Genomic DNA, 25,827 nt, shown 5'->3' on the forward strand with positions numbered 1-25,827 from the left:
ATTGTGTATTCTGGTAGCTCTGACTTACTTCCCGTCCAGCATGAAATAAACAGTAAACGCACTTAAAGGCTGTTTTCCAAATGGACTGGTTGCACAGGACACCTGGACAGAACCACTGTAACAGACAATTAGTGTTTTATTTACCGACAACAGCAAAAAAATCGTTCATTTTTATCTCTCTGCTGTTTTCAAAGCAATAAACAAATAAGGATCAACAAATGAACCAAAATCCTACCACTATTGGGTCAATCCGGTGAAAGAAATGTCTTCATCGCAGAGTTTTCTCTGCTTTTGTTTGAAAGTTGGTGATAAACTCAGCGACTCCTGGCAGCTGAGGCTGAAGAGTGGATTGTCGTCACACAGGATTACATCTGGAGGCTGTCCCAGTCCACCAGGAGGAGGATTACCGCTGGAATCAATGCTAATGGAAGATAGACTAATGAGTGCATAAAAATCTATAGCTGGAAGAACGTTTGTAACATCTCATTATGTATAAGAATATTGTTATAATATAACATAAATAATCATGTTATATAATCATGTTTTTAACATTACACAAAATGTTTCCATCACTGACACAAGTCTCAAAATAATTCAAATTAGCATCAGTCAGATGAGCACGCATTGGTAAATCAGATGTTTAAGCTCTGTACCAATCTACTGTAGATAGACTTATTTAAAATATAAAGTAACACTATGGCATGACGTTAACTGTGGCTGACTCAAAGTCATATTCAGCTCAATCAGTACCATCTAGATAATCCACAGAGTTGGGGATGAAGTTCAGTCAGTTCGTAAGTTTTTAGTGTCCAGAATCCTAACCCCTGGTCATCCGGAAGATTTAGGTCATGGAGAATTTGTTAAGATTCCTTAGGAAAACCTTCAGTAGATGGTGTCAGGATTTGCATCACATTTGCTGCAGTTCATATCAGCAAAAGGAAAAGAACTAAGAAAATGAAGAACTTTGAGCTCTACACATTTTGTTTAACGTTTGAAATAACTCGAAAATGTCTTGTATTGCAAAGTTGATGTTTCTTTAAAATATAAAAGAGTTTTTGTTGATTTTCTCCTGCCTGCTTGTCAATAAAGACATTCAGACCATCACTAAGGGTGAAGGACTTGTTATTTTCCTGAGATTCCAACTTTGAGTGGTTTGTCATTATGAAAGAAGTCTTGGGTCCAGTGAATGGTGGTTTCCGGTCAGTGCAGCAGACACACAAGGCTTTTCCTCGGGCTCTGGTTTATGGATTATTATGGGATGTTGTCTTCTGAATTGATTTATGATGAGATTTTTTTTTTTTTTTTTTAGCTCCGCCTCCTGAAAGAGTCGCTGGACGCAACAGGAAGAGACAACATCAGAAAGAAGGAACACCAGAGGAGTGACCAGAGTCACACCGACCGGCCTCCCCGCATCAGATCCACACCGCCGGGGATTCGAACCCTGGACCGCACCTTGGACCTTCCCCTGGTGACCCGTGTGTCGGAGTTCTACGTGGCAGACGGTCGAGCATGTCCGAGTCATAAATCTGCAGTGATCGTACCTGCTGCAGCCGAACCAGGCGAGGTTAGACCCGGTATTATGTTTCTATTATTAAACATAAATTGAACTAATCGATCTCCGCGTTATTCATGCATTAGACATTTACGTAACGCGGCACAGATGTGGAAGCGGGAAGTTGCTGGCGGAGATTGATCCGCCTCATCGGCCACCGTCACTACTTTGTTTGACCGTGTTCCCCCCACCGCCACGTCGGTGATCGGCTCTGCGAGGTGGGAAAAGTCGCTGTGAGCGGTTGTTGCGTGACTTTCTCAAAGTTTACCCAACAAAGGAGCGCTACGGACGGGCACCACGTGTCGGGACTGGGGCTCCGTGTCCCCGGCCTGTGTCTCTCTGCCTCCGCCCACCGGCCTGCAGGCTGGACTCCACTCTATCAAGTGGATTGATCAGTGGAAAGAGAGCTGATTGGTGATCCGTGGGATCTTTCTGATCCATATGTCACCTGTGTTCAGTCTGTCCTCCAGCTGTTGTCTAAGGGGACCAGGCATGGAGTGTGATCCCTGGAGGATGATGGTGTGTTTGCGTGTCTGCATCATGGACACACATTTCCCCTCACATCTAACACAGTATGTTGTAAAAAACATCACAGTCTTATGATCTTTACCTTCTTTTTGGGTTTTTTTTCCATGTTAAACCTGGTTTCGTATCAATCAAGCTACTAGTAGCTTCCTCAGTTAGCTGTGTGAACATCTGATGTTTTTTTTTTTTAAATTAACCGTATATACTGGTTTGATCCCCAAAGGGAAATTAAGAGCACACTCTAGTTAGTAAATTCTGCAAACGCATGCATATATGTTAGTGTGTACAGGCCCCTGTAACACACACAAACACACACAAGGGGGCCTGTGCACATGCAGGGGGAGGTAGAGTGGTGGGCAACCCCTTTGTGGAGTGTACCAAATGAGCAACTTGTGAAGAGGGACAGCGCCTTGCTCAAGGGCGCCTCGGCAGTGCTCTGGAGGTGAGCTGACACCTCCCACTTTTAGCTCACACTCTGGTGATTTTTTTGGGCGGGAGCGGGAATCGAACTGCCGATCTGAGGAACATAGAGCGGTCAGTACAGCGGGTCGCCCAATCACTGAGCCACTGCCCCTCCCAGTGACTCAGTGGTTAGCTTGGAAACACGACCAGGAAAGATCTGGTTTGTTTACCTGGACTAAGTTCAGAGAGACATAATCGTTTTCTTGGTAAAAATGGAGAATCGATTGGTAGACGCAAGATATCTCTGACATTGCCATAGAGCTGACTGGCTACTCAGCTAATGCTTACATGTTCTGGTCTTGATTATTCCTGCACTCATGAAATCTGTCGAAATAACAAGTATATTAGCTATAGCTGAGATGGCAGGAACCGTGTCAACAGTACACGTGACATCAATAATCCAGAATATTCAATCTGTATCAGTGATCAGAGGCAAAATCCTCGATAATCCCTAAAACAAACCAGAGTTGAGCAACAGAAAAAGACAAGGAGAAGGTTGGATTGTGTGATGCAAAGGTTCAACAGTAGACAGAGAAACACATTAAAAAGACAGGAACCATTTTCACATGTGGTCCCACATCTGATCTGATTCCTGCTGATGTGAACGGTCAGAACAAATTTCTTGTGGTGTTTCTCCAACTGATTATCGTCGCCTTGTGAACCGTGAAACAGGATGTTGAAAATTTAATGTGTGCAAAGGTAAAATCCTTCAATCCAATCCTGTTTCTGCCATGCCCCTTGAACCTAAAAAAGCTGAGTCATCACATGTTGTACAACACCAAACAGAGAAATGAATCCCTTCATTACTTATTTATCAATCCTGATAATGACCTGACATTTGCTGGGGGTTTTTTAATCAGCCTTTTGTAAATGTGGCAAAAAAAGCTGAAATATGGAAAACAAATCAGAAATGTGTCACGTCTAGTCACCGTGTGAACTCAAGAGGAGGAATTAACATGAGATCAGTCACTGCAGGGTAAAAAAAAAATCAAAGGGAGCCTTAAAGAAGACAGTGACAGATTAGATCAAGAAAAGATGAGCTGGCACAGGAAGAGAAAAGAGTAAACAAGTAAAAAAACACAGAAGGCTGAATGGAAACTAGTGAAACTAATGGGGAAAAACACTGAAGGAAAACAGGAAGTGCAAAACTGACAGGAAATGAAAACAGAACCTTCAAAATAAAACAAACTAACCTCCAACATATGAGCCAAGTAATCTGGTTTCACTTCTCAGATTTATCTGCACATCAAATTGATGTTCACCAAATAGCCCTCTTATCCATGGTAACCTGAAGCCCCGACTGGATCATTTGATATGTTATTATTCCCCATGCATTAATGTGAAACTAACAGTCAAACTTTCCAGTATATTCAGGTGCAGCTAAGAAGCTAGAACTCCAGCTAATGATTATTTTCATAATTTTATAATAATTGTTTAATAATTGATTAATAAACATTTTTTTGCATGAAAAATTACCAAAACAATCAATGAACGTTCTGTCAAACATAATATTTGGAGCCAACCAATTTTAGCTGTAATTCTAAAAGACGTTTGGTTAGAGCAGAAACCTTTTCTTATGTTCAGATGTGTGGAGTGAAAAATAATTGTAATATAGAATGTGGAAGTATGAAGTAGCCTAAAAAATAAAGTACTTCTGTAAAGTGGATCAAGACTGGAAGGACAGAGATTTGTAATTAGATCTTATTACTTATATTTTTTTTAATCACTTCTCTTAAGTGTCTAAGATTTGATAAATGACTGAATGTTTCTTGGGTGGCGTTGGTAGAGCTGAATTACGTCAGTTATCTCTCTATCTGTATTCTTTTTGGTTTTTGTGTTCTGACTTGACTTTTGTCAACAGAACTGACCGTTTCTGTTAATACATACTCAAATATGGGCAGAGATCCTGTTTGCAGATGGTCATTTAGTGCGTCTGAATGCTAGCTGTCATCATGGCGTCTTCCACTAGATGACTATTTTAGTCCAGTGTTGATACAAGAGGGAAGTACATCTGTAAACTTTGAACTGCAGTCAGCAGCTCTGATGATGTTTTCATTGAAGTCAAAAATAATAAGATGGAAGTCATGTGAAGCACAAATCAGCCCAAATGGATGTGTGTCTCATTCTCAGCAGTGACTCCGGAGTTATCGGTTTCTTATCTTTGTACATAAATCAACAGTGTTTGAAGAGTAATAGTTAACAAATGCTGTGTCATGCTGTCAACAGAAACATTTAAAGCTGGTCAGAGTGTTGGATTTTTGAAGAAATTCCTGTGGAAAATAAAATAAAGAGTGTCCTGAAGAGCAGAAGAGATTGAATTCCTTGTTTGACTTGCAGAGGATTGCGTTTCTGCTCTTTTGTTGCTGCATTTTTCTCATTGTGAGCTGCAAAATGAACTGGAGTTCCCCTCAGCTTCACACAGCATTTTATCATCTTTGAACTTATTGTTTTGGTTTGCCCAAAATTGGACTCTTTCTTATTCTCACATTTGAGTCATTTCCAGCTGAATTTAAAAAAAAAAAAATCTGCCAAAACCGAATAGTACTGCTAGTATTCAGCACCAAACAGAAGACCTCACTAACTGGTGAACATAACAACCCATCTAGCAGCTGAAGAGCTACGTGGAGTTGGTTGAGACCAAAACAGTGCTTAAAATTCAATGTCTGCTGCTTTTCGCAAATGGAAGGCTGTTTGCTATCCTGCTCTCTTCGTAGCGTTATGTTGAAAATATGTTGTGTATTTTTAAGCATTACTTAGTAAGTGTTCGATTGTATAATTGGAGTATTTAAGTATTAAAAGTGCTCATTAAGTACTATGAATGTCAGTGTTGTAGATCATTAAAGCAGGATTTTACTGCTGTAGTTTAGTCTGGCATTCCATCTAATATGTGGTTATATTACATGTATTTTCTTAATGAACTGATTTAAATGTTGTGACATCTCCCTAAAACGGGCTTTGTCCAGCCAGTTGTTTAAAAAAATGAATGAGAGAATGAGCCTCACATACGCATAGATGAAATACTGACATATCATTTTAGGTCTGTGCACTGTCGTATAATTTATACATAGCATTATCATATTTTATAAGCTCTTCATTCGACTCTATACACAAATCTTAATGCCCAAAGTAACTTGAAACTCAACCAGTCAAGTACAGTGTAGTTTCCTCTGAAATCTTAGTGGAGTTAAATTTGAAAGTGGCCTGAAAAGATAACACTAGTAAAATGCGGGCATCTCAGATGACATTCCATTTCTGAGAATTGTTGATCCGTATGTTGATCTCGGACTCTGATGTGGATTATGAATCCCTGGAATGACAAGCTGAAGATTTTTGAATGCAAAAGCTTGATCAAAATGAATGAATGTTATATTTTTTCTTTACTAATGCATTTCAAAATTTTGTAAAGTTTTATTTTCGTAGTGAAATGTCTTGCTTTGTCTTTTTTAAGTCTGTCTGATCTTGGCCATGGCCCACGGCACAAGTATCCAGTATGAGCGAGTGGCGGAGATCGGAGGAGGTGCTTATGGGACGGTTTACAAGGCCCGAGACACTGAGAGTGGGCAATTCGTGGCTCTGAAGAGCGTGCGCGTCCAGACGGACCAAAATGGCCTCCCAATTTCCACAGTTAGAGAGGTGGCGATGTTGAGACGGCTGGAGCAGTTTGACCACCCCAACGTGGTCAGGTAAGACTGTTGCCTCAATATGGTGTGTGTCGTTTACAACCTGCTGTCAGCATCTCACCAACGTGTCGTTGTTTTCATTGTACGGGACAGGCTTATGGATGTGTGCGCCACCCAGAGGTCAGACCAAGAGACTAAAGTAACTCTGGTGTTTGAACATGTGGACCAGGACCTCAAGACATACCTGGAGAAAGCCCCCGCCTCAGGGTTGCCTACTGGCCGCATTAAGGTGAACGTTAACTCAAACTGCATGAGCCGTCAGGAAGCTTAGAAGTAGTTAAAGGGTCATGACTTCTTTCACAAGTATTTAAAAGTATACTTTCTGTTGTGTTTTTGCAGGATCTGATGAGGCAGTTGTTGTGTGGTCTGGCGTTCCTTCATTCTAATCGCGTAATGCACCGTGACCTGAAACCAGAGAACATCCTGGTGACTAGCCAGGGCCAGGTGAAGCTGGCCGACTTTGGACTGGCCAGGATCTACAGCTACCACATGGCCCTCACTCCTGTTGTAAGAGCTCACCTGGGCTGTACCATATTCCACACTGCATCATGTACAGCATTTTTCAAAGCATACTATGATTTAGTTGTTGGCTACCTGTCTTCTTCAGTTTCAGGTCAATGCAAAACCAACCTGATAACTGGTTGAAGGGATTTGGAATGCAGCTGTTTTGATGTTAGAATTTAGATCAGAGTTTGGTACTAATGACCCTCAACGGAGGTTTTCACTCTGTTCAGTCCTTGTATGGATTTAATCTTGGGCATCATCTGTTGCTTTAGCAGTAATACTGAAACACGTAATAGTCGGTTTCTGCTCAACTGTTATTTTCCCAAATCTGTTTTCAAGCACATTGTAGAGAACAGAACTTTGCTCCCATTTATTCCTAATGTATTTTATAGAGTGACATATTAAAGAACTTCAAGTCCAAAAAATGCCCCAGGTCATTCCAAAGTGAAGTCTCAAGGAAGCAATTTATTAACTGGTCTTACGTGGGTCTCGGTCTGGTTTGTGTTGGTTCCTGGTTTTTCTTTGCTGACGTTTAAATCGCTTCCAGTTCCCTCTTTTTTTTTTTCTGCATTCCCTCTGTTGATGGATTTCATGTTTGGATCTTCAGGTGGTCACCCTGTGGTACCGATCCCCTGAGGTCCTGCTGCAGACGAGTTACGCCACACCTGTTGACATCTGGAGCACCGGCTGCATCTTCGCTGAGATGTTCAGACGCAAGTGAGTCAACAGAAAATAGTTCAAATAAATAAAACTGGCGTTCTCGATTTATTTTTATGTCTTTCTTATGATCTTCATGTTATAATTGCATTAACAGTTTTTGATGTAATTTGCTGAGAAGAGAAACGTCAGACAAAGAGCGCTGTATTAGATTTTACTGGTTATCTAATGAAGTCATTCAGTTAAAAAGAAGCACAGATTTCATTACATATCCTGAAGGGTTTTTTTGCACAGTAGAAGATTGTGTTTATGAACTTAAGTTTCTCATATATCCCCTCATGGCAACTTTAAAAATAAGTTTGAAATATAGCTGCCTCACACACATATACACACTCCAACTTCTAAATGTTTCCCTTTTTCTTTTTCTCTACTGGACTTTAGGGGATTTTGGGACTTCTATCATCATCCTTTTTGCAGCAACATCCGCTGACAGCCAGCTCAGTCACAAACGCTGCAGCGCCATCTAGTGGCACAAACGACACATTTCATAAATAGATGTGCAGAGGTTCATGTCTCAAAATCCTTGCCTTGGGAACAGTTAGTGTAATGGTGGTGATTATATAATGATACACTGATCAGCTGAGACACATTATTATAATGGTATAGCTTATGGTTCCCATTCATGCCAAACTGCTAATGTGTCATGTTACCGTTTGCCTTCATGCACAAACTGGAAAGACTCGTAAACGAACACAATGGTATCTGCTTTAGACTGTTAATCTGGATCAAACCCTTTGTCTCTTCAGACCTCTGTTCTGTGGAGAATCAGAAGTGGACCAACTTGCGAAAATTCTGGAGTGAGTCTCAGCTTCAGTTCCATTTAAATGGCTATGAGGTGCACTGGCAGGTGATTTATATACCCGTTTCATTCCACATGGTGTGTCGTTTCAGAGTTATTGGCTTGCCACCAGAGGAGGAGTGGCCCACTGACGTAACCCTTTCAAGGAATAACTTCCCCCCTCTCGTGCCTCGCCCCATCACTGAGTTTGTTCCAGAGATAAATGAGCAGGGGGCGCAGCTTCTGCTGGTAAGACTTTGTCATCAGTTGACAATTTAAAGTGACAAATCATCACACAAGTCAACATATCTGCACACAGAGCTCGAAGCCACATTTTTGAATTTCTTCCGGACTTCTTAATGGACTATTCCAACAGTTTTAACCAGTTACACCTCCCAGTTTCTGATGGTTGTCTAACAATATAATTTCAGTATGAATTCACATGTATAGTTTCACATTATGAGCTAAAACATTTGTAGGTTCAGAGGCTTTAGCAGGAGGGTTTTGTTTCCTTTAGATAGAGCCAGACCTGCTGTTTGGGTTTCCAGTTGTCATGCTGAGCTAAGCTGCTGCTGGCTTCAAGCATCACATTTAACGTGGTATCAACGTCCTCTTGTACCGGTACATGATAGATCTTTATTATAATCTCACTGTCATATCTTTCTGTCCTTTCTTCCACAGAAAATGCTGACCTTTGACCCCTTCAAACGAATATCTGCCCTGAATGCCTTAGAACATCCCTATTTCCATGATGAGGAGACATTGACTCAAACTAAAAGCTGATAATATGCAGTAAAACATGTTGGCGAGGCAACAGAGTCAAAGTATAGAACCGGCCTAACCATAAAGGATTTCACTTTCATTCAGTGCAACATATCTGGGTTTTGCTTTGATATATTTTGTTATTACTCCTGCATCCAAAAAAAAAAAGGAAAAAGCTTGAAGTGGGATTAAAATTGAAGAGGAGTAAACTTAAAGATCACTGACTTGCTTTCCATCATTTAAATATCACAAATATTGATGTTAACAAGTTGTGTCTTCAAGGACATTTCCAGTATTTTTGATGTTTGACTTCTGCATCGGTCTCCTCGGCTGAGACTGATGAACAGAAACATCTGTCATCTCCCCTGAAATGTTGCTGCTGTTATTTTTGTACAGAGTTTAGACGGAAGGGGAAGGAAGTAAAGATGCCGTCTCTTCGTGTTGTGGCAGAAAAATCTGACAGAAATGACACCTCAGGGTTAGAACAACCAGTCATTAGTGATTTAATGTGTTTGTATATTTATCATATGAAATAAAAGCACCGTATGCCTGTGACGGGTATTAAGTTGTAAGCAAATCATGAGGAAAGAATAGTCTGTAGAAGTAAAAAAAAAATGCACAAGAAACAAGCCTGATAAGTCCTGGTATTGCCCTTAAATCCTCTGACTGTTTGGAGGATTTAAGCGTTTCATTTCATTTAATTAACTTTTTTTTTGCTAAAACCATCTGAATTCAAATCAGCACTGCAAATACAAATGACTAATAAATGTTTTAATCTCATTTGTTTTATTTGTGTATTGTGTAGATGCCTGTGAATGTCCTCTGTAAATGGGTTGAATGTTTTGTAAAAAGAAATAAAAAAAATAGCAATGAAAATGTAAAAAAAAAAAGCTGGCTTAGCCTCACTATACTGACATGATTTCAGAATTCTTCCTGTAAGCGCTCAGAAAGTTTTTGTAACTCGGGGTTTTATATCTCTTTGCCAAGCCCTGACGACATCAGTAAAGGTTGTACACCATTTAACAAAACACAGTTACAACTTTCATGCTTGATTTGTCAAGTTTATTTACTGATTTAATTTATTAAGCTGCTTGTACTTGCTGAGCAGTAATTCCAGTTGGGAAAATTAAGACTCAAAATCTCTTGTTAAATTAGTCGTTTAATTTTTTATTATTGAAGTTTTTGCTTTCCTGTTGAGGACTCAATCGCAGAAAATTAGTTAAGAATTAAGGTGTGAATCATTCCACACCTGTACTTTGGTGCTGATTGTGTCACAGATGATCAAATATACATTTGCTGCGTTCCAGTGGATATAATAAACACTAACATGGGTTCAGCTACAGTTCATAGATATGTTGTTCTCTTAATAATTCTTTTAATTATTAAAAATAAAGAAGTGCTTTATCTTATTCTTCTCCTTTCCAAGAAAACAAATAATCCCAAATTATGTGGTGAATTTAGCCACTTAGCAACGTTTAACTGCATTAAAACTCCAGCTCCTGCTAGTTTGCTACTCAATCCAGTCATGTTCCACTAACACCTTCACAAAATGACAAAGTCCCAAAAAGCTATGGATCAAAAAGCATCTCCAATCTCTTGTCTTTTAAATACTTGTTGCATCTATTGACCTAAATATGCCAGCAGTATTTATTTAAGAATAAAAAAATCCTCTTTATCCATATTCAAGTAAATATTTACAACCACTTCCATTTGTGTTCCACATTTACTCCTGTGAGGGTCACAGTTTAATCTTGTTTTGTTGTAATTGCTGTTTCTCGGTTACTCCAAATATCCAATTAATTTATGGAGGATGAGGGACTGATGTTTCTGTGAGGGGGGGGGGGGGGGGTGACAGTGACACAAACATTACTTAACTGGATGAGGTGTCATTTGTTGAAATGCTGACTGGTTAATGATGAGGAGGTGAGCGCAGAGGGGGGAGGATTAGTGGCCTTCCTCTTCTTTTTTTTAAATTCCTCTGTTGTTCTTCATCATCTTCACCCGAATGACTTTCCTCTCCAGGGCGTTCTAATTACCTGCTCCTTAATTCAGTTTCCCTCTCCACACATTTTAGCCTCTTTTTATTCTAATGCATTGATGTACAGACGTCCAGATTTTTTTCCTCCCCCCCCCCCTCTGCATCCTCGCTCACTCACCCATAGGGGGGACGCACGGGGGGGGGGGGGGGGGGAGGGCGGGAGCTGCCAATAAACCGCTCTGGAAAAGGAGAGAGGAGATAAAGAGCTGGATGTAAAAGCAGGAGCAGAGGAGCAGGGCTGCGTTCCGTTTTCTTTCTTTCCTTCCTTCCTCCTGTCTCCTTTGTGGCTCCCTTACGTAGGTTCAAATCGGATGGTTGTGTACATCCACGGACCACCACCACCACCATCACCTGAGCGCGAGCCTCTCAGCCTCCAGCCCGCGAGCCTCTCAGCCTCCAGCCCGCGAGCCTCTCATCCTCCAGCCCGCGAGCCTCTCATCCTCCAGCCCGCGAGCCTCTCATCCTCCAGCCCGCGAGCCTCTCATCCTCCAGCCCGCGAGCCTCTCATCCTCCAGCCCGCGAGCCTCTCATCCTCCAGCCCGCGAGCCTCTCATCCCGGAGCCGGAGCTGGGTGCGCAGGCAGGCTAACGGTGGTGGTGGGGTGGTGGGGGGCTAACAGGAAGGCTGCAAGCGAGGAAGAGGAGGAAGAAAAAAGGGAGGAGGGGCCGCGGTGAGCTTCACAGACACATTTTATTGACTTGCTAATTGGATGAGGCGTTCGGAGGAGAGGATGCGGTGAAGGAGAGGAGCTGTTCTCCACAGGAGGACAGGCGAAAGGAAGCTTTGCTTGGCTTGCAGGAATCTTGAAAAAAAAATTCAAAAAAATGTGGGGACATAACAACAGATGTTTTCCAGCATCTTCCAGTGACCCCCCCACACCGTGCATGCATAATTTGATGCTTGACATTGTCGAATGGAGGCTCCAGCTGCCAGAAGCTTCGTGACAAGTGAATGATTTCCATTTTGATGCTTTTTCCCTCTTTTTGCACCCTACTCTTTTTCACCTGTTTTTTTTCTTCTTCTCTCTTGGACTCAGAAGCTGGGAGCTCCTTTTTTTTTTTTTTTTTTACCCAGCCTTGTTTGATGTGTCATTTGATCTGAATGGTAATATGATGGAATGATAAATTCTTCATCCAATCGACTGCACAAGGCGATGGATGTTCCTCAGGAAAAACGTGAGTATGTATGTATGATTTTAAGGAGATGACACACGCTGTAGTACGGTGGAATTATTCATCCTACTATTCATTTTAAGTCCTATAGTGAAGAAATGGATCAAGCAAATGAATCGACTGTTGCATAATTCCAGGCTGAATCTGACGGTGGGAGATATATCAACACTGTCAAGAGAAATGTCTCTATGTATGTATTTGTGGTTTGCTTGTGCAGAATAAATGAATTTAAGAATGGAAGCAGAGCAAAGATAGGGGAGGATCATGAATGAATCAGTGGTAAAGACCAGTCGTAGCTGTGTGCATTGAGGGGGGATTAATGGAGTCATTAAAAACAGTCTAGACTTGTTTCACCACTGGGTCAAGCTTTTAAATATATTCTCTAATTTGCAATTTGAAGCATCTGTCATTTTAAACAACTGACATGTCTGTATCAGTGAAGGAATCCTGTTCACATCAGATCTCAGGTTTTCTGTCTCCTCTGCTCAGTCTTTTCATAGTTGCCATGACTGAGGTGTGCAGGTCTTGCAAGGTCAGAGAGCAGCTGCCACTGTGCTGAAGTTTTCTGTCCAAATGAGCGACGCAGGCAACCCACAGCGGCGCACCACCTATCTCATCTCACTCACTCTGGTGAAGGTTGAGGCTGTGCCAGAGGATGTAGCAGAAAATCAAAAGGAGGCTCTTCCTGAGGTGGAAGGGAGCCCCAAGAAGGAGGAAGAGGAAGAGGAGGAGAAGGAGGTGAGCAATGCTCCTGAAAAGGAAGAACAACCCCTGTGTGCACCAGAAGAGGAGAAAGAAAACATACAGGTGGAGGAGGAAGTGGAACAGGCGCAGATCAAGCGTGGAAATCACAATGACAGCTGGGGGAGGCAGGAGTGGAGGGAAACTCATGGGCACCAGAAGGACCTGGTGTCAGTCAGTAAAAGCAGAGACACGTCTTTTGTACATCAGCCTGTTCGGCAAATGGTCAAAGTGTACGGAGGGACGACCTCAGAGGGGACGGTGCGCCGAGAGGGGCCGCGCTCCGATGCTTTGCGCCCCAAGACGGAGCTCTACAGGGAGCCCCCCATGTTGTTCCTGAAGGGGGAAAATGGAGTGGACCTGAGCAGCCGCTCACGCTGCAGCCTCCCCTTCTCCATCCCGCCGCCGGCCGGACAGCATCCTGAGGTCCTCATGCGGTCACACGCAGGAGGAAACTCCACGTGCTGGAGGGAGCTCCGAGAGGCCAACACCAGCCTGTACCACTCTGCTAAGACCCTGGATCGGAGGGAGAACCGCTTTGGGGACCAGTCCCCCTTAATGGCAGCTACAACTTTGGGTCCTTACAGGGCGTCCTGGGCTGATAGCGACGGCAGGGGGATGCTTATCCGCCCTGGAGCTCCCATGAGTGGAGGATTTTCAGGAGTATTAACCAGGGATAGCCCTCAAGGGGAGAGATTTAAGACGGTTTCTATTTCCTTCCCTGCACCTCCTGCTACCGACACGTCTAGGCCTCAAAGAAAGGGCACCAGTCGCACCCTGGACAACAGCGACCTAAATACCCTCTCTGAGGACCTGAAAAAAGGGAAAGAGGGCCAAGGAGGAACAATCCAACGAGCACCCCCCCGCGACAGAAAGATGCTGAAGTTCATCAGTGGAATTTTCACCAAAAGTACGCCTGCTCCACCGAACGCCAACACCACACCTCCCCTTTATTCCACTGTAGACAGAGGCTCAAGTGAGGAGGAAGGTAAGGCCACTGCATGCATCTACTGGATCTGACAGCGGATCTAAACTACAGGTTTCCTCAACCAGATTTATATGACAGGGGCTGAATATTTAATAATGGAGCATTTGCTTCTCACTGATTTGAGCCACATGTTACTGTATGTGAAAGCATGACTGAAGCATCACATTCAAAGAGCTGGATATACATGAGAATGATGTATTCATTCATCCATCCATCCATCCATCCATCCATCCATCCATCCATCCATCCATCTGGAGTATTATTTTACTGTAAATAAAACCTGTTGATACGATATGCATAGAAATATGATCCACCTACAAGTAAAGTAAAAGAAGCCACTAATTAGAATCACAATTATTGTTGCAGACAAATTTTCATATTTTAGTACACATTGTTCCTTGTTTTGATTGTCCAGTTTAACGGTGAAATGGGGTCAGATGTTCTGATCTATCCCTGTACTTTCAACAGGATTCTCTGTTTGAGAGGAAGAAGACGATGTGACTTAAACAATCCTTATGGATTTTTTTTTTTTAAATGAAATCACCTTTGACAGAGAGTTTGGTATTGGAGTAAGCTCTGAATAATTTGTCAGTAGTAAGTGGGGCATGAATAATTAAGGTTGGGGATACAGAGAGCTGTGTTCATCAGTTAGAGAGAGTGGGAACCTGCCACTTCCTGCTCTGTGCATAGAGTTAATCAGCCTTCAAATGAAGCCTATTCATTCGCTGATGCTATATTGGGTTTATGTGTTCGGCCATGTTCAACCTGTAGTTTCTGCACATCATGTCAGTATTCTGATGTCAGATAAACATCACTGATTGAATTGGTGTGTGAATACAGCGGTCAGCGTTGTCAGAATGTGAACATACACACTGGGATATTTTTAGCGTTTGTGCACAGGTGGACATCGTGTCTCTGTGCTTCTCACACAAGTCGCTGTATCCATGAGAGACCGTTCACTGTATAGAGACCTAGGCTGGAGACTTCTGGAAAATGGAGTTGCCGTGGCAACAGCAAGCCATGAGAGATGCTATTTGGTGTGTGGTGTGACGCGTTTGATGGAGAGGAGTGTTGGGGCGTGAGGATTGTCCAGAGATGGGTAGAAGGGGGATGAAAGTTAGAATCTGTACACCCTCACCCATCCCCCCATATAGTGACTTCACCCAAACACAACGTGATCCGGCAGCTTCTGTGTGTGTGTGTGTGTGTGTGTGTGTGTGTGTGTGTGTGTGTGTGTGTGTGTGTGTGTGTGTGTGTGTGTGTGTGCGTGTTATCAACAACTCTTTCAATGTAGACTTTAAACCTTTTAAAATCTAAAGAATGTGTCACTGCTGTCTCCTAAGTAACTTCAGAAAATAATTGTACCCATTTTTTAGTGTTACAAGGATGTCATTGAACTTATCTGTGTTATTCAAATTTATTTCAGGATACACATTTTATAAAACCCTCAGTGTATTTCTGGTCTTCTTTATCATTGCATGTGCAGTAGATATTCAATACTATGACATAACATGGATGTTTTATTAAATTATGTCATTATCTGTTAAACCAACTGCTACACAATGACATGGCTAGAGGATCCTGGTGACCGCAGATAAACAAAGAGCTAGTTTCACTTAGTAATAAATCCACCGCTGTACGTCATTAGGACTCATAGAACATAATGTATGTGCAAATAATAACACTCATAAAATCATCACTCAGCGATTTCACTCATTGCTAAAACAGAGGCCTGCAAATCAGACACACATCAACACTATAGATTATCTAAACAACAAGAAATTAAAGTTGAGATGAAGTCCACAGAGAGTTCTTTTACAGGTGTGACATTATTGTGAATCTTTTTTTAGGGTTGCTTATTTTCCAATTTAAAAAGTGATTAGCTCTCATCAAATCTGGAACAATTTTAATGCTTTATAAAAACTAATGGAGGAATGAGTGGGCTTCTCTCTGGGGATTCTGATGTCTGTCTCGATCTAAACACGATGTTCTGATGAGTCAGATCCGTCAGATGAGTCACTTGACAGCACTTGTTCTATTAAAGATCCAAATCATTCCTGTCTGTTGCAACATCATACTGCACATACAAATAACCTCCGTCCCACTGACGATCTGTACATTTTCTATAACCCCTCATCCTCGACGAGGTCGCAGGGAGTTGGAGACAGTCCCATCTAAGAGAGCAAGAGGCGGGGTACGCCCTGGATATGTCTCCAAAGCGACACAAACAGCCACTCACACCTCCAGGCAACATAGAGATGCCAGTTCTGCTGTATGTTGTGTGACTTTTCATGCACCTGTAGGGACGGAGGAACAGGTACACCCCAGATCTGGACTCAGCAGCGGTGACAGGTGCTCTACTATTCTCCCCCATCGGTGATCATTTAGCATAAAATATCGTAACACAATTTTTTGCCCCAGATTCAGCCCACAACACTTATTTTTCTTGTAAGACAACAAATCATCAATCTGACGGTTTCACTTTTCCTGGCACAGTTTCCTCTATTCATGTAGTGTTTTAGAAACTATAACAACAATGGAACGCACACTGTAAGACTGACTAAAAAATAGCTCAAAGCAATTTTGAGAAACTGCAAAATGTCTCACATTAGTAGAACAGAGAGCAACAATTAACATATTTTATATTTATTCAGTTTACACCAACATCTATATAATTTATGAGAAGCAGAGACAGCACTGGGAGTAGGATGAATATCATTTATGAATGCAACTGTTTTATCTAAAAGTTTTGGACTTGTTAAATTTTAGATGATTATTCTTTCTTTGTTTTTAAGGAGGCCACCGCCCTTCTTCTTTGTAGTTTTGTAGTTCAGTTAGCTGACTCGCTCATGAATGAATGAAAAGATGATAATTTCATGAGTTTCAAGTACAGTGATGGATGTGGGGAGTTTTATCAGTCTCCCCAAGTGCAAAAAGAAGAAGCAAAAGACACCTCAAATGGCTCTTTACAAAAAAAGCAGCCTCCAGCAGTAACAGCGATGTCTGATCTATGGCGTGTGTCCTTTTATTGGGTTGTATAGAAAGCTATGTAATTGAACTTTATATTGATGATACTTTTCCCCTTCAGCTGTTTGCACCAGCAGTCAAGATTGGCCTGTGAGCCAAACTATTCAGGAGCTTCACCTGGTAAGCATCATGACTTTGGCTTTGCACAGCGGTGATGAGTGGCATTCCATTCTAAATTTGTGTTTTCTCTGTGTGTGTACGTGCTCTGCAGGGAGTTTTTGGAGGTCTGTGCAGCGGGAAATCCGCTCTGGTCCACAGACATTTGACAGGAAGTTACCTGCAAGTGGAGAATGCTGAAGGTTGGTTTCATGTGATCCTTAAATAGTCTTTACTTTCCATATTTTTCCATTAAATTAACCATGTAACAAAATTAAAATGTATTCACACTCTTGTTTCTTCCTACTGTGTATCGGCAGGGCGTCAGTACATCAGGGATGTCCTGGTTGATGGACAGAGCCACCTACTGATAATCAGAGAGGAGACAGAACTCCCAGCTGCTCAGGTTGGCTGCAAACACATTATGTAAAACTGGACAAGAGATTTAGAATTATATAAATTTGCCATTTCCATAAGCTGGCTCCAGTGAGTAATAAGTTCTCATGTTCTCTCATCTCTTCCCTTCAGTTTGCAAGTTGGGTGGATGCAGTTATCCTTGTCTTCAGTTTGGAAAATGAGGCCAGCTTCCAGGAAGTTTACAAAATCTACCACCAGCTTTCTGTGCACCGGCCTGTTTCTGAGATTCCTTTCATAGTCGTTGGCACTCAGGGTGAAAAACACGTACACAGCATCCTCTTTGACTTCAAACTTTTGCAGATTTATTTTTTCTTATATTGAATTTGTGATTTTTCCAGATAAGATCAGCAGCACCAACCCCAGAGTGATAGACGATGCCCGAGCCAGACAGCTCTGCTCAGACGTGCGGCGTTGCACTTATTATGAAACCTGCGCAACATACGGCCTCAATGTGAACAGGGTCTTCAACGATGGTACTCGTGCCTTTCCAAATCACACCAGAGTATTTGAGATACTTCTACATAAGATACAAGAATTATGATGAGGGCTGTGCGTCTCTTTTCGGGCTAATGTATAATATGTTTCCACAGCTGCTCAGAAAATTATGGCAGCTAAGAAGCAAGCTGCTCTACTGGCTTCCTGTAAATCTCTCCCCAACTCTCCTTGTCACTCTGGAGGCTCCACTCCAGTGTCGAATGTTTTTCCAGGACAGGTATGGCTATTAAGGACCATCTGGCTATTGAAACAAAAACTCAACCTGTTTGATTATCAATTATTGCCACCCACCCAACCCTAACCCCGTACGGCCCTTTGCTCTCTTTAGGCCAGTAATGGTGGTCAGAGCAGTGACTACTCCTCCTCACTTCCCTCCACTCCTGTGATCAGCCATAAAGACATCGGCAAGACGGCACGAGGAGAGAAACAGGAAGCTGGAGTTGCGGGGTCAGTCCGGAGCGCCACTCGGAGAAGGACCTCCCGATTTGCGGTACGTTCCTGTCATTTTATTTCACAATATCTAGCTTACGCACTGCTTTAATTTCACGGCCTGACTCTTTTGTATCACACACCAAAAACAAAGTGAGGAGGAGAATGTAGAAAGGGGGTTTTCTAGAGCATAACCCAAAATATGTTTAATATTTCTACGTTCAACAACCAGATACTGAAGTGGTTTAGGAATTTTGAACATTGTGGGAATTTTAGAAATTTTATTTATTAAGCATTTTATTAAGCATTATTTTAAAATTTGAACATTTAAGTTTTTCTCAGATATGTAATGAAATGTACCCATGGAAGAGGTCCTGAATATAAACTGTGACTTAATTTATTACTAGGTTCCAATGTTTAAAGTCTTATGAGACTGGGAATGTCAGGATTGTAAGCACTAAGCCTTAACTCGTGTCTGATGGAAGAACATCCTAGTTGGCAGTAAAGTCACTGTGTGGAACGTTACTGTTGCTCACACCATTGATTCGTGGTGGGAGGTATTGCAGTACAGACACTATTTTATTCTTGCAAAACAACGCTAACTTTAAGCTAACAATTGTGGGAAGAACAAGAACTTTGTGTCAGGCTGCCCTCAGTAACCGCATTCAAAACCAGGTCATGTGTGAAAAATCCGTATGAAGATAACTTGAATAGTTCATGAATTCTGAATGATATCCTTTTCCACATTATTGATTATTGATACGGTCGTTCCTTCTCTCATTAGAGCCGAAGAGGCAGCGACTCAAACAGAAGGAGCACAGACTGTAAAGGGAATCTGGGCAGCGGACGCTCCATTCCCATCAAACAGGTAGGACACAGACGCATCTGATGACCCTGCACACGGGAAACCACAGCAAACGTTTCTTGAAATCAAATATGGCAGGCAGTCCCATCACATGGACCAATGAAGGGATATGATGAATGGGATAGCGGGTGTTTTTGGAAACCAGGGTTCTTCATTCTGCTGCAATCTCTGACCCAATTGCAAATAAATTTTCTCTTTGGTTTTGTCACCTTGATCAGGGATTCTTGCTGAAACGAAGTGGAAATTCTCTGAATAAAGAGTGGAAGAAGAAGTATGTCACGCTCTCTAACGACGGCATACTGTCCTACCACGCCAGTGTCAATGTGAGTCAGAGCGTTGGCAGGGCGCTCTGAAGTATTACTGCGCTGAAAGCAGCAGTGACAGCTCGTGCTCGCTGGTAACGGCTGATGTTTGACTTGGCAGGACTACATGCTGAACGCCCCCGGGAAAGAGATGGACCTGCTGAGAGTGACGGTGAAGGTGCCGGGGAAGCGACCACCTCGCGCCGTGCCCGCCTGCGGCCTTCCAGTCGGACTCAACGAATGGGTCAAAGACGTGCCGGGATCGGAGGGAGTCAGCTCAGGTCAAAGTAGAAACTTTCTTTCTTTAACTGGAAAATTTCATAACAAAAGATTTGCAAAAGAAGGAAAGAGCATTCATTCAAAGAAACGTCTTTGGTCGTATTCTGGTTTTAATGAGCTGTTTTGTTCATGCAGACACAGTCATGTATTGTTTCATTACGTTAGGTATTGTTATTTATTTATTTTTTCTTTAATATTCATTTAATGGTCGCTGTCATCTCTCCAGTCCCTGTAATTGCCAGCAGCCTGCTGCAAGTGGAGGAAATGGAGGGGCTCGGAGGAGCGCTGTTCCTGAGGAGTAAGCAGCGGTGTCCCTACACTCTATCCAACCACGCTCAGAGCGTTGGTGAGTAGAGCGCTTTGGGTTTGTGCCTGTATTTATTATATATTTGAATGACTCAATGGTTTTTGTGTTCTCATTGCCAGACTCTGCAGTCGAGGGCGTGTCCAGCTCCTCCTCCACCAAAGACGTCGGCTCTTCGTCCCCGTTGACCGACAAGAAGAAGCATCGCAGGAAGAAGAACATGAACCAGAAAGGAGATGCAACTATTGGTCAAGCAGATGGTAAACACTAAGAATGCAGTGTTTAAAAAAAAAATCCAACCTTTAGAATCCACTCCACTATGAAAGCAACTGCTTCTGAGACATTTTCTGTCTTCTCACACAGCCAAACGTAAAATGTGGAAACTTAAAAGCTTTGGCAGCTTGAGGAACGTCAGCAAGACGGGTAACGGTTGATCTCTCACGATGCATTTTTTTAAAGTCTAACTGACCCTCTGCACATGCTTGTGTCACTCTTCCTGTCAGTAGGACATCAGAGACGATACAGCTTTTGATGTAGTGGGGCTGAATTATTGTTCATTATGACTATTGCACATATTATTGATATTACTGATTGATTGCATGTAAATTTCAGAATGTATGTTATGTATGCATGTTCAGCAATTCTCTAAAGCACTACGGTGGTTTCTACATAATATCCAATCCAATCCAACTTTATTTGTTAAGCACTTTACAACAACCACAGTCGACCAAACAGTCTAAATGATATGCTCAAATTACTAATAACATATTATCTGATGAAAGAACTATGCAATGGAATAACAATACAGTATATAAATCTAAATAACTTATGAAGAAAGTTTATTTGCTTTTGCTTTATCAGAGGAGGATAACTTTGACTTCCTCATCGTGTCAAGCACTGGCCAGACGTGGCATTTTGAAGCCCAAAGTGTGGAGGAGAGGGACTCGTGGGTCCAAGCCATAGAGAGCCAGATTCTGGCCAGTCTGCAGCTGTGTGAGAGCAGCAAAAACAAGGCAAGAGTGAACAAACAACACGCAACGCACTTTCCATGCATAGACTGGATTATTAATGATTATTCCTTTAAAAGCTTTTTATTCTACTGTCATTAATTAGAATCATTCATTATGTGCTAGTTGTGTAACCCACGTTTACGCCATTAAGTAAACCATTATGCAATATCTCATCCTACATATCGTCTGTATTTCTCTGTTCTTATTATGCTGTTAGTACTTATTATTTTTAAATATATATTTTTTTAAAAGTGTTCCAAGTATATTTATAATTACGTAGTTCATTATAGATAATTACTTAGTTCAAGTGTCCAGAGGGATTTGGAAGAACTTTTATGACAACATTCATACTTAAATAATGACTATTTAGTCAAATAATAAATATGATATAAATGTTGTTATTGGATGGGTCCGAATGATCCAACCTATGGTCTAAAAAAGATTAGGTAAAAATACAAATACTTTTCAGTGGGAACTGAAATAAATTATTGGAAATACATTTTGAGGGCCTTATTATGTATCTGCATTGTTATACGTTTGCATACAGATATATGTATATTTACTCAGATAATTGCTGTACATTTCCACCCGAGGTCTGAGAACCTTTTTGTGTCTGAACTCTTTTATCAACCCACCAGGAAATTGTTAGTGCTGCAGCTTTTTAAAGGGGTGAAGGCAGCTAATTAGATTGGCCATTACCGAGAGCCATCTCTAGACCCGCATGAGGTCCTGTGTGCTAAAGTGCTGTGCTGGTTTCTCTTCATGACTGGGGAGTATGGACCTAGTTTAATCAGCTCCAGCAATTGTCAACAATATGATACATCCCATGATGCACTACTTTATGAACTTTTAGAGAATTTGCATGCCTTAGGAGGCTGAAAGCAATACTTTCCAGCTCTAAATGGTGCTAATAATGATGGGGAAGCTTTATAGAAGTAACAGGAGGAGGTGTATTTTGTGGTGTTTTATTTTAACATCATATACCGTATATTTTGCACAGGCTCGCAAGAACAGCCAGAGTGAAGCAGTTGCTCTGCAGGCCATTCGCAACGCGAAGGGCAACAACTTCTGTGTCGACTGTGATGCTCCAAGTTAGTGAAACACACCTATAGCTAATCTCCTGTGTCTGGCTTTGGCACATTAGCCCTCTCATCTTATTTAAACCTTTCACATGTGTCCACGCTCCATTTTCAGTCTATGATGTTGACAACAATCAATAAGGGTTCACAAAATAGCCACACTTTCTTTGTATTTCTACAGTGTTTATTTTTTTAGGTGGTGCAATAAGACGAGGTGCAAAACATGATTTGTGGAGCTCTTGTACATTTCCATAATTAAAGTGAATGTGATCGAACTCTGGAAAAACTGTTTAAGCACTGACTTGTTGAACAGTTTCAGATCAGACAAAAAAAAATTTCAGATCAGAAATAACTATTCAACTTGAAGAACTGCAAAAACGGCTGTCATTTCCCAAATATTGCATATTTTAACTTTGTATATTTTAGATAAAATCTTATGAAATCTTAAAATCATCTTATCACAATTTGTTCTCCATTTTTTGTTTTTGTATTGTTTCAACATTTTGATAAAATGGAGGGATAATGAGGTGCAACCGTTTTAATGACTAACCTTAACTTGTACAAATGTAGTCATTATTATTTGAACCTGATGTTCTCTTACGGCACACTAGTGTGTCAGGGAACAGTGGTTAGGAAACACTGATATAGACGTAACCTTTTTTTTTTTTTTACATTTTTTCTGTAAGATCCAACATGGGCCAGTTTGAACCTGGGTGCTCTCATCTGCATCGAGTGTTCAGGGATCCACAGGAACCTGGGGACACACCTGTCCCGTGTTCGCTCACTGGACCTGGATGATTTGCCCCGAGAGCTCACGCTGGTTCTCAGTGCCATCGGCAACCACATGGTGAACAGTATATGGGAGGGGCGCACACTGGGCCACCGTAAGCCAGCCCCGGACGCTACACGGTAAAGATACTCTGAAAGAAATCTTTATTGTAGAATAGCTGACAGTTGAGGAATGTTTGACTGAATGTGCATCATTTTCTCATCTCTCTTTGTGTTTTCAGCGAGGAACGGGAATCCTGGATCAGAGCAAAATATGAGCAAAAACTGTTTGTGGCACCGTTGCCTCCTCCCACTCCGGGTGAAGGCCCAGACATCACGCTATCCGGACGTCTCCTCCTGGCAGTGATGGAGCACAACCTCCCCAAGCTGCTGCTGCTTCTGGCCCACTGCACCAGGGATGACATTAACGGCCCCCTCAGCCTCGGCCTCTCGTCCAGATCGCTCTTAGCTCTGCGACTGCCTGGCTCTGCCCTGCACGCTGCCTGTCAGCTGGCTGATGTGGTGATGACGCAGCTTCTTGTTTGGGTGTGTTGGCCTCCCACTCTGATATGGGAATAGTTTAATTTTATCTGATTCATCTTGGCAGCGAGGGATAAAGGATAGGAATAGGAATATTACAGTGATGGAAAAGCATTGACAAGGTGTGAAAATATGTAAAATAATGCACCACAGGAAATATTGTGGATTTCTAGTTATGCCAAAGTGGCAAAATAATAAATGTTACTCTTCATAAACAAAAGTCCCTCAGCAAAAAGAAAAAGATGACTCAGCAGACTCAAGGACAATCAATGTGTATGAAAGGCACTAAAGCTCCCTGAGTCACACCTTGTTGGGAGAATTTAAGATCATCTTGTCAGGTAGAAGTTGCAATATATTTCTCATATATTGAAGCCTATTTTAATGAAAACTATCTTTTCATTCCCATCAGTACGGCTGTGATGTTCAGTATCGGGACGCTCAGGGGCAGACGGCGCTGGCTCTGGCTCGCAGCGCCGGGAGCCAGGATTGCATCGACATCCTGCTTCAGTACGGATGCCTGAATGAGCCGGCCGCCACGGTGGGCTTTGCGGCAGCCGTGACGTCCAGCCTGACGGTTTCCACCACTCTCAAGATCTCCTATAAGAGCAGCAGCACCAGCATGAGCTACAGCACGTCTAGAAGAGGAGTGTCATAATGGAAACGTGGTGTGGAAAAGTGTGTGTATGTGTATGTATGAAGAGTGGGGGTGGGGTTCTGTCGCTTCGGTGTCATAGTGTCCTGTCAGCTCAGGACGGGAGCAGCAGGACGTGCTGCCAGATGTTGGCACTGCTACAGTGATAGAACCAAAAGAAAAAAGACTTTCTCCTGATGTAGGCGGTAGAATGAGAGGACATGACGTTACAGATTCAGTAGGAATGTCTTGCACTGTGCTGGTATGGTTTTTATGTCTTCATGCAGTCAGTATTCAACTTAGCTCTCGACTCAGTTACGATTGGAATTTTTCTTTTGGCCTCACAATGAGCTCAATGGAGCGTCTGGAGGACTCAAGTTACGAACTGCAATAAGTTTATGGTTTCATAGATGAATGTCTCTATTTTAAAGTCTGTCTCTGTGTGCTCGAACACTCTTCCTACCTTTACTGACGGTAGATATCCGTTTCAGAATAAACATACAGTGCTGCGTTACGTTCAACACATTCGGTAGTTCAGTGCTTAAATAATGTGGCGTAAGTTGAAAAAACCAGGACGACAGCTGGAAACGAAAGGCTGTTAAAGCAAACTGTATAGAAATGCATTGTTAAAAGATTATAATTCCAAAAAAAAAACATTTCAAAAAAGCTTACTTTTCGAGATTGTTATTGTATGATTTGTACAGTTGCTTCTGTGTACAAAAATCAAAGGGTTATTTGTGGCTGTTCAGAGATTTCCTGCACAGCATCTTAGTTTTTTTTTCCTTTTATAACCACCTGATGAACCCATGACGACATTTACGTTTGTATCATCGTGTGTGACATGAGCACATGATGTTTGCATCGTGACTACAGCAGCTTGTCATCGAAGCGAGTGTAATAGTGGATGTGTAAATGAACAAGCGACACGCCTTGATTGTGACTGAAAAACACAAAAACTGCTGATTTCAGTGGATCATTTCAAGCACTAGCACGTTTTGTAAATGGTACGGTTTGGTAGACTGTTGGGGTATTTTTTCTTAAGTTACTCATATTGTTCCTGCTGTGACTAATAGTATGATTTAATAGATAAATATTTACTAAAGGTTTTGATCTATAAAAGGTCTTTTAGTTGTTATGATTTTATTTAGAAAGAGCTAAAAATCCTCATGAAAGAAAGGATTTTGTTTATAAATTTTTAAAAAAGCCCCCTGCAGCTATGTACGTATTATTGAGTTGACTTGAAGATGCAGCTAAGTGTACATGTCTGTGTTTTAAGCATGTCTCCATTTGTATTATTTGTATTTTTTTACTCATGCAGTGACTCATAGAACTCTCATTATCAATATCCTATAAAGCTATTGCCCAGTATGTGGCATTTTATTCACAGATGTTGGTATTTTGTATTTTGTTTTTCTTTGTCTGGATTCATGGCTGATCTGATTTCTGAACATGAACTGAGGATTATTTCTTTAATTTGTATGTTAAAAAGTTAACTGGAGGCGGGAACCATGACCCTGAATGTTGTAGTTGCATCAACACTCACGCTGGTGTTTATAAGGTTCAAAGTGAGCTGGGAGCTGTTTTCTGCACACCTAATACACCAGCATTTAAACTTCAGATCACATCAGCTTTGTGAAGGGCTTTGACCGTTTTAAGTCTGGCTAGA

General features: G+C 41.8%; 2 protein-coding genes across 2 annotated transcripts; both read left to right on the forward strand.

The window, feature by feature from the left end:
• The first annotated feature begins 1,189 nt into the window (after positions 1 to 1,189).
• On the forward strand, positions 1,190 to 9,760 carry cdk4 (cyclin dependent kinase 4). The gene is made up of 8 exons (XM_068315921.1): positions 1,190 to 1,564; positions 5,988 to 6,222; positions 6,313 to 6,448; positions 6,559 to 6,726; positions 7,331 to 7,440; positions 8,187 to 8,237; positions 8,332 to 8,467; positions 8,900 to 9,760. Exons 2-8 carry the CDS (start codon positions 6,005 to 6,007, stop codon positions 8,999 to 9,001), a joined length of 921 nt encoding a protein of 306 aa, XP_068172022.1. The 5' UTR covers positions 1,190 to 1,564; positions 5,988 to 6,004; the 3' UTR covers positions 9,002 to 9,760.
• A 2,348-nt stretch (positions 9,761 to 12,108) lies between these two features.
• LOC137595355 (arf-GAP with GTPase, ANK repeat and PH domain-containing protein 1-like) lies at positions 12,109 to 25,180 on the forward strand. The gene is made up of 20 exons (XM_068315402.1): positions 12,109 to 12,193; positions 12,680 to 13,919; positions 17,008 to 17,066; positions 17,158 to 17,245; positions 17,363 to 17,448; positions 17,571 to 17,712; positions 17,798 to 17,932; positions 18,050 to 18,171; positions 18,283 to 18,444; positions 19,168 to 19,251; positions 19,467 to 19,571; positions 19,672 to 19,831; positions 20,056 to 20,175; positions 20,256 to 20,393; positions 20,497 to 20,556; positions 20,995 to 21,146; positions 22,144 to 22,234; positions 22,909 to 23,131; positions 23,233 to 23,536; positions 23,940 to 25,180. The coding sequence occupies exons 2-20, from the start codon at positions 12,764 to 12,766 to the stop codon at positions 24,183 to 24,185; spliced, it is 3,633 nt and encodes a 1,210-aa protein (XP_068171503.1). The 5' UTR covers positions 12,109 to 12,193; positions 12,680 to 12,763; the 3' UTR covers positions 24,186 to 25,180.
• Positions 25,181 to 25,827: the final 647 nt, after the last annotated feature.

Source organism: Antennarius striatus, chromosome 5 (genome assembly GCF_040054535.1).
Source record: "Antennarius striatus isolate MH-2024 chromosome 5, ASM4005453v1, whole genome shotgun sequence".
NCBI classification, from domain to species: domain Eukaryota; kingdom Metazoa; phylum Chordata; class Actinopteri; order Lophiiformes; family Antennariidae; genus Antennarius; species Antennarius striatus.

Bases quoted from the DNA above. Each gene is read 5' to 3' on its own strand.
- cdk4 (XM_068315921.1), top strand. From the start codon at position 6,005: ATGGCCCACGGCACAAGTATCCAGTATGAGCGAGTGGCGGAGATCGGA. The intron at 6,727-7,330 runs GTAAGAGCTCAC...TTGGATCTTCAG, and splicing joins ACATGGCCCTCACTCCTGTT to GTGGTCACCCTGTGGTACCG. The intron at 8,238-8,331 runs GTGAGTCTCAGC...GTGTCGTTTCAG, and splicing joins CAACTTGCGAAAATTCTGGA to AGTTATTGGCTTGCCACCAG.
- LOC137595355 (XM_068315402.1), top strand. From the start codon at position 12,764: ATGAGCGACGCAGGCAACCCACAGCGGCGCACCACCTATCTCATCTCA. The intron at 17,449-17,570 runs GTTGGCTGCAAA...TCTTCCCTTCAG, and splicing joins CAGAACTCCCAGCTGCTCAG to TTTGCAAGTTGGGTGGATGC. The intron at 19,252-19,466 runs GTAGGACACAGA...CACCTTGATCAG, and splicing joins GCTCCATTCCCATCAAACAG to GGATTCTTGCTGAAACGAAG.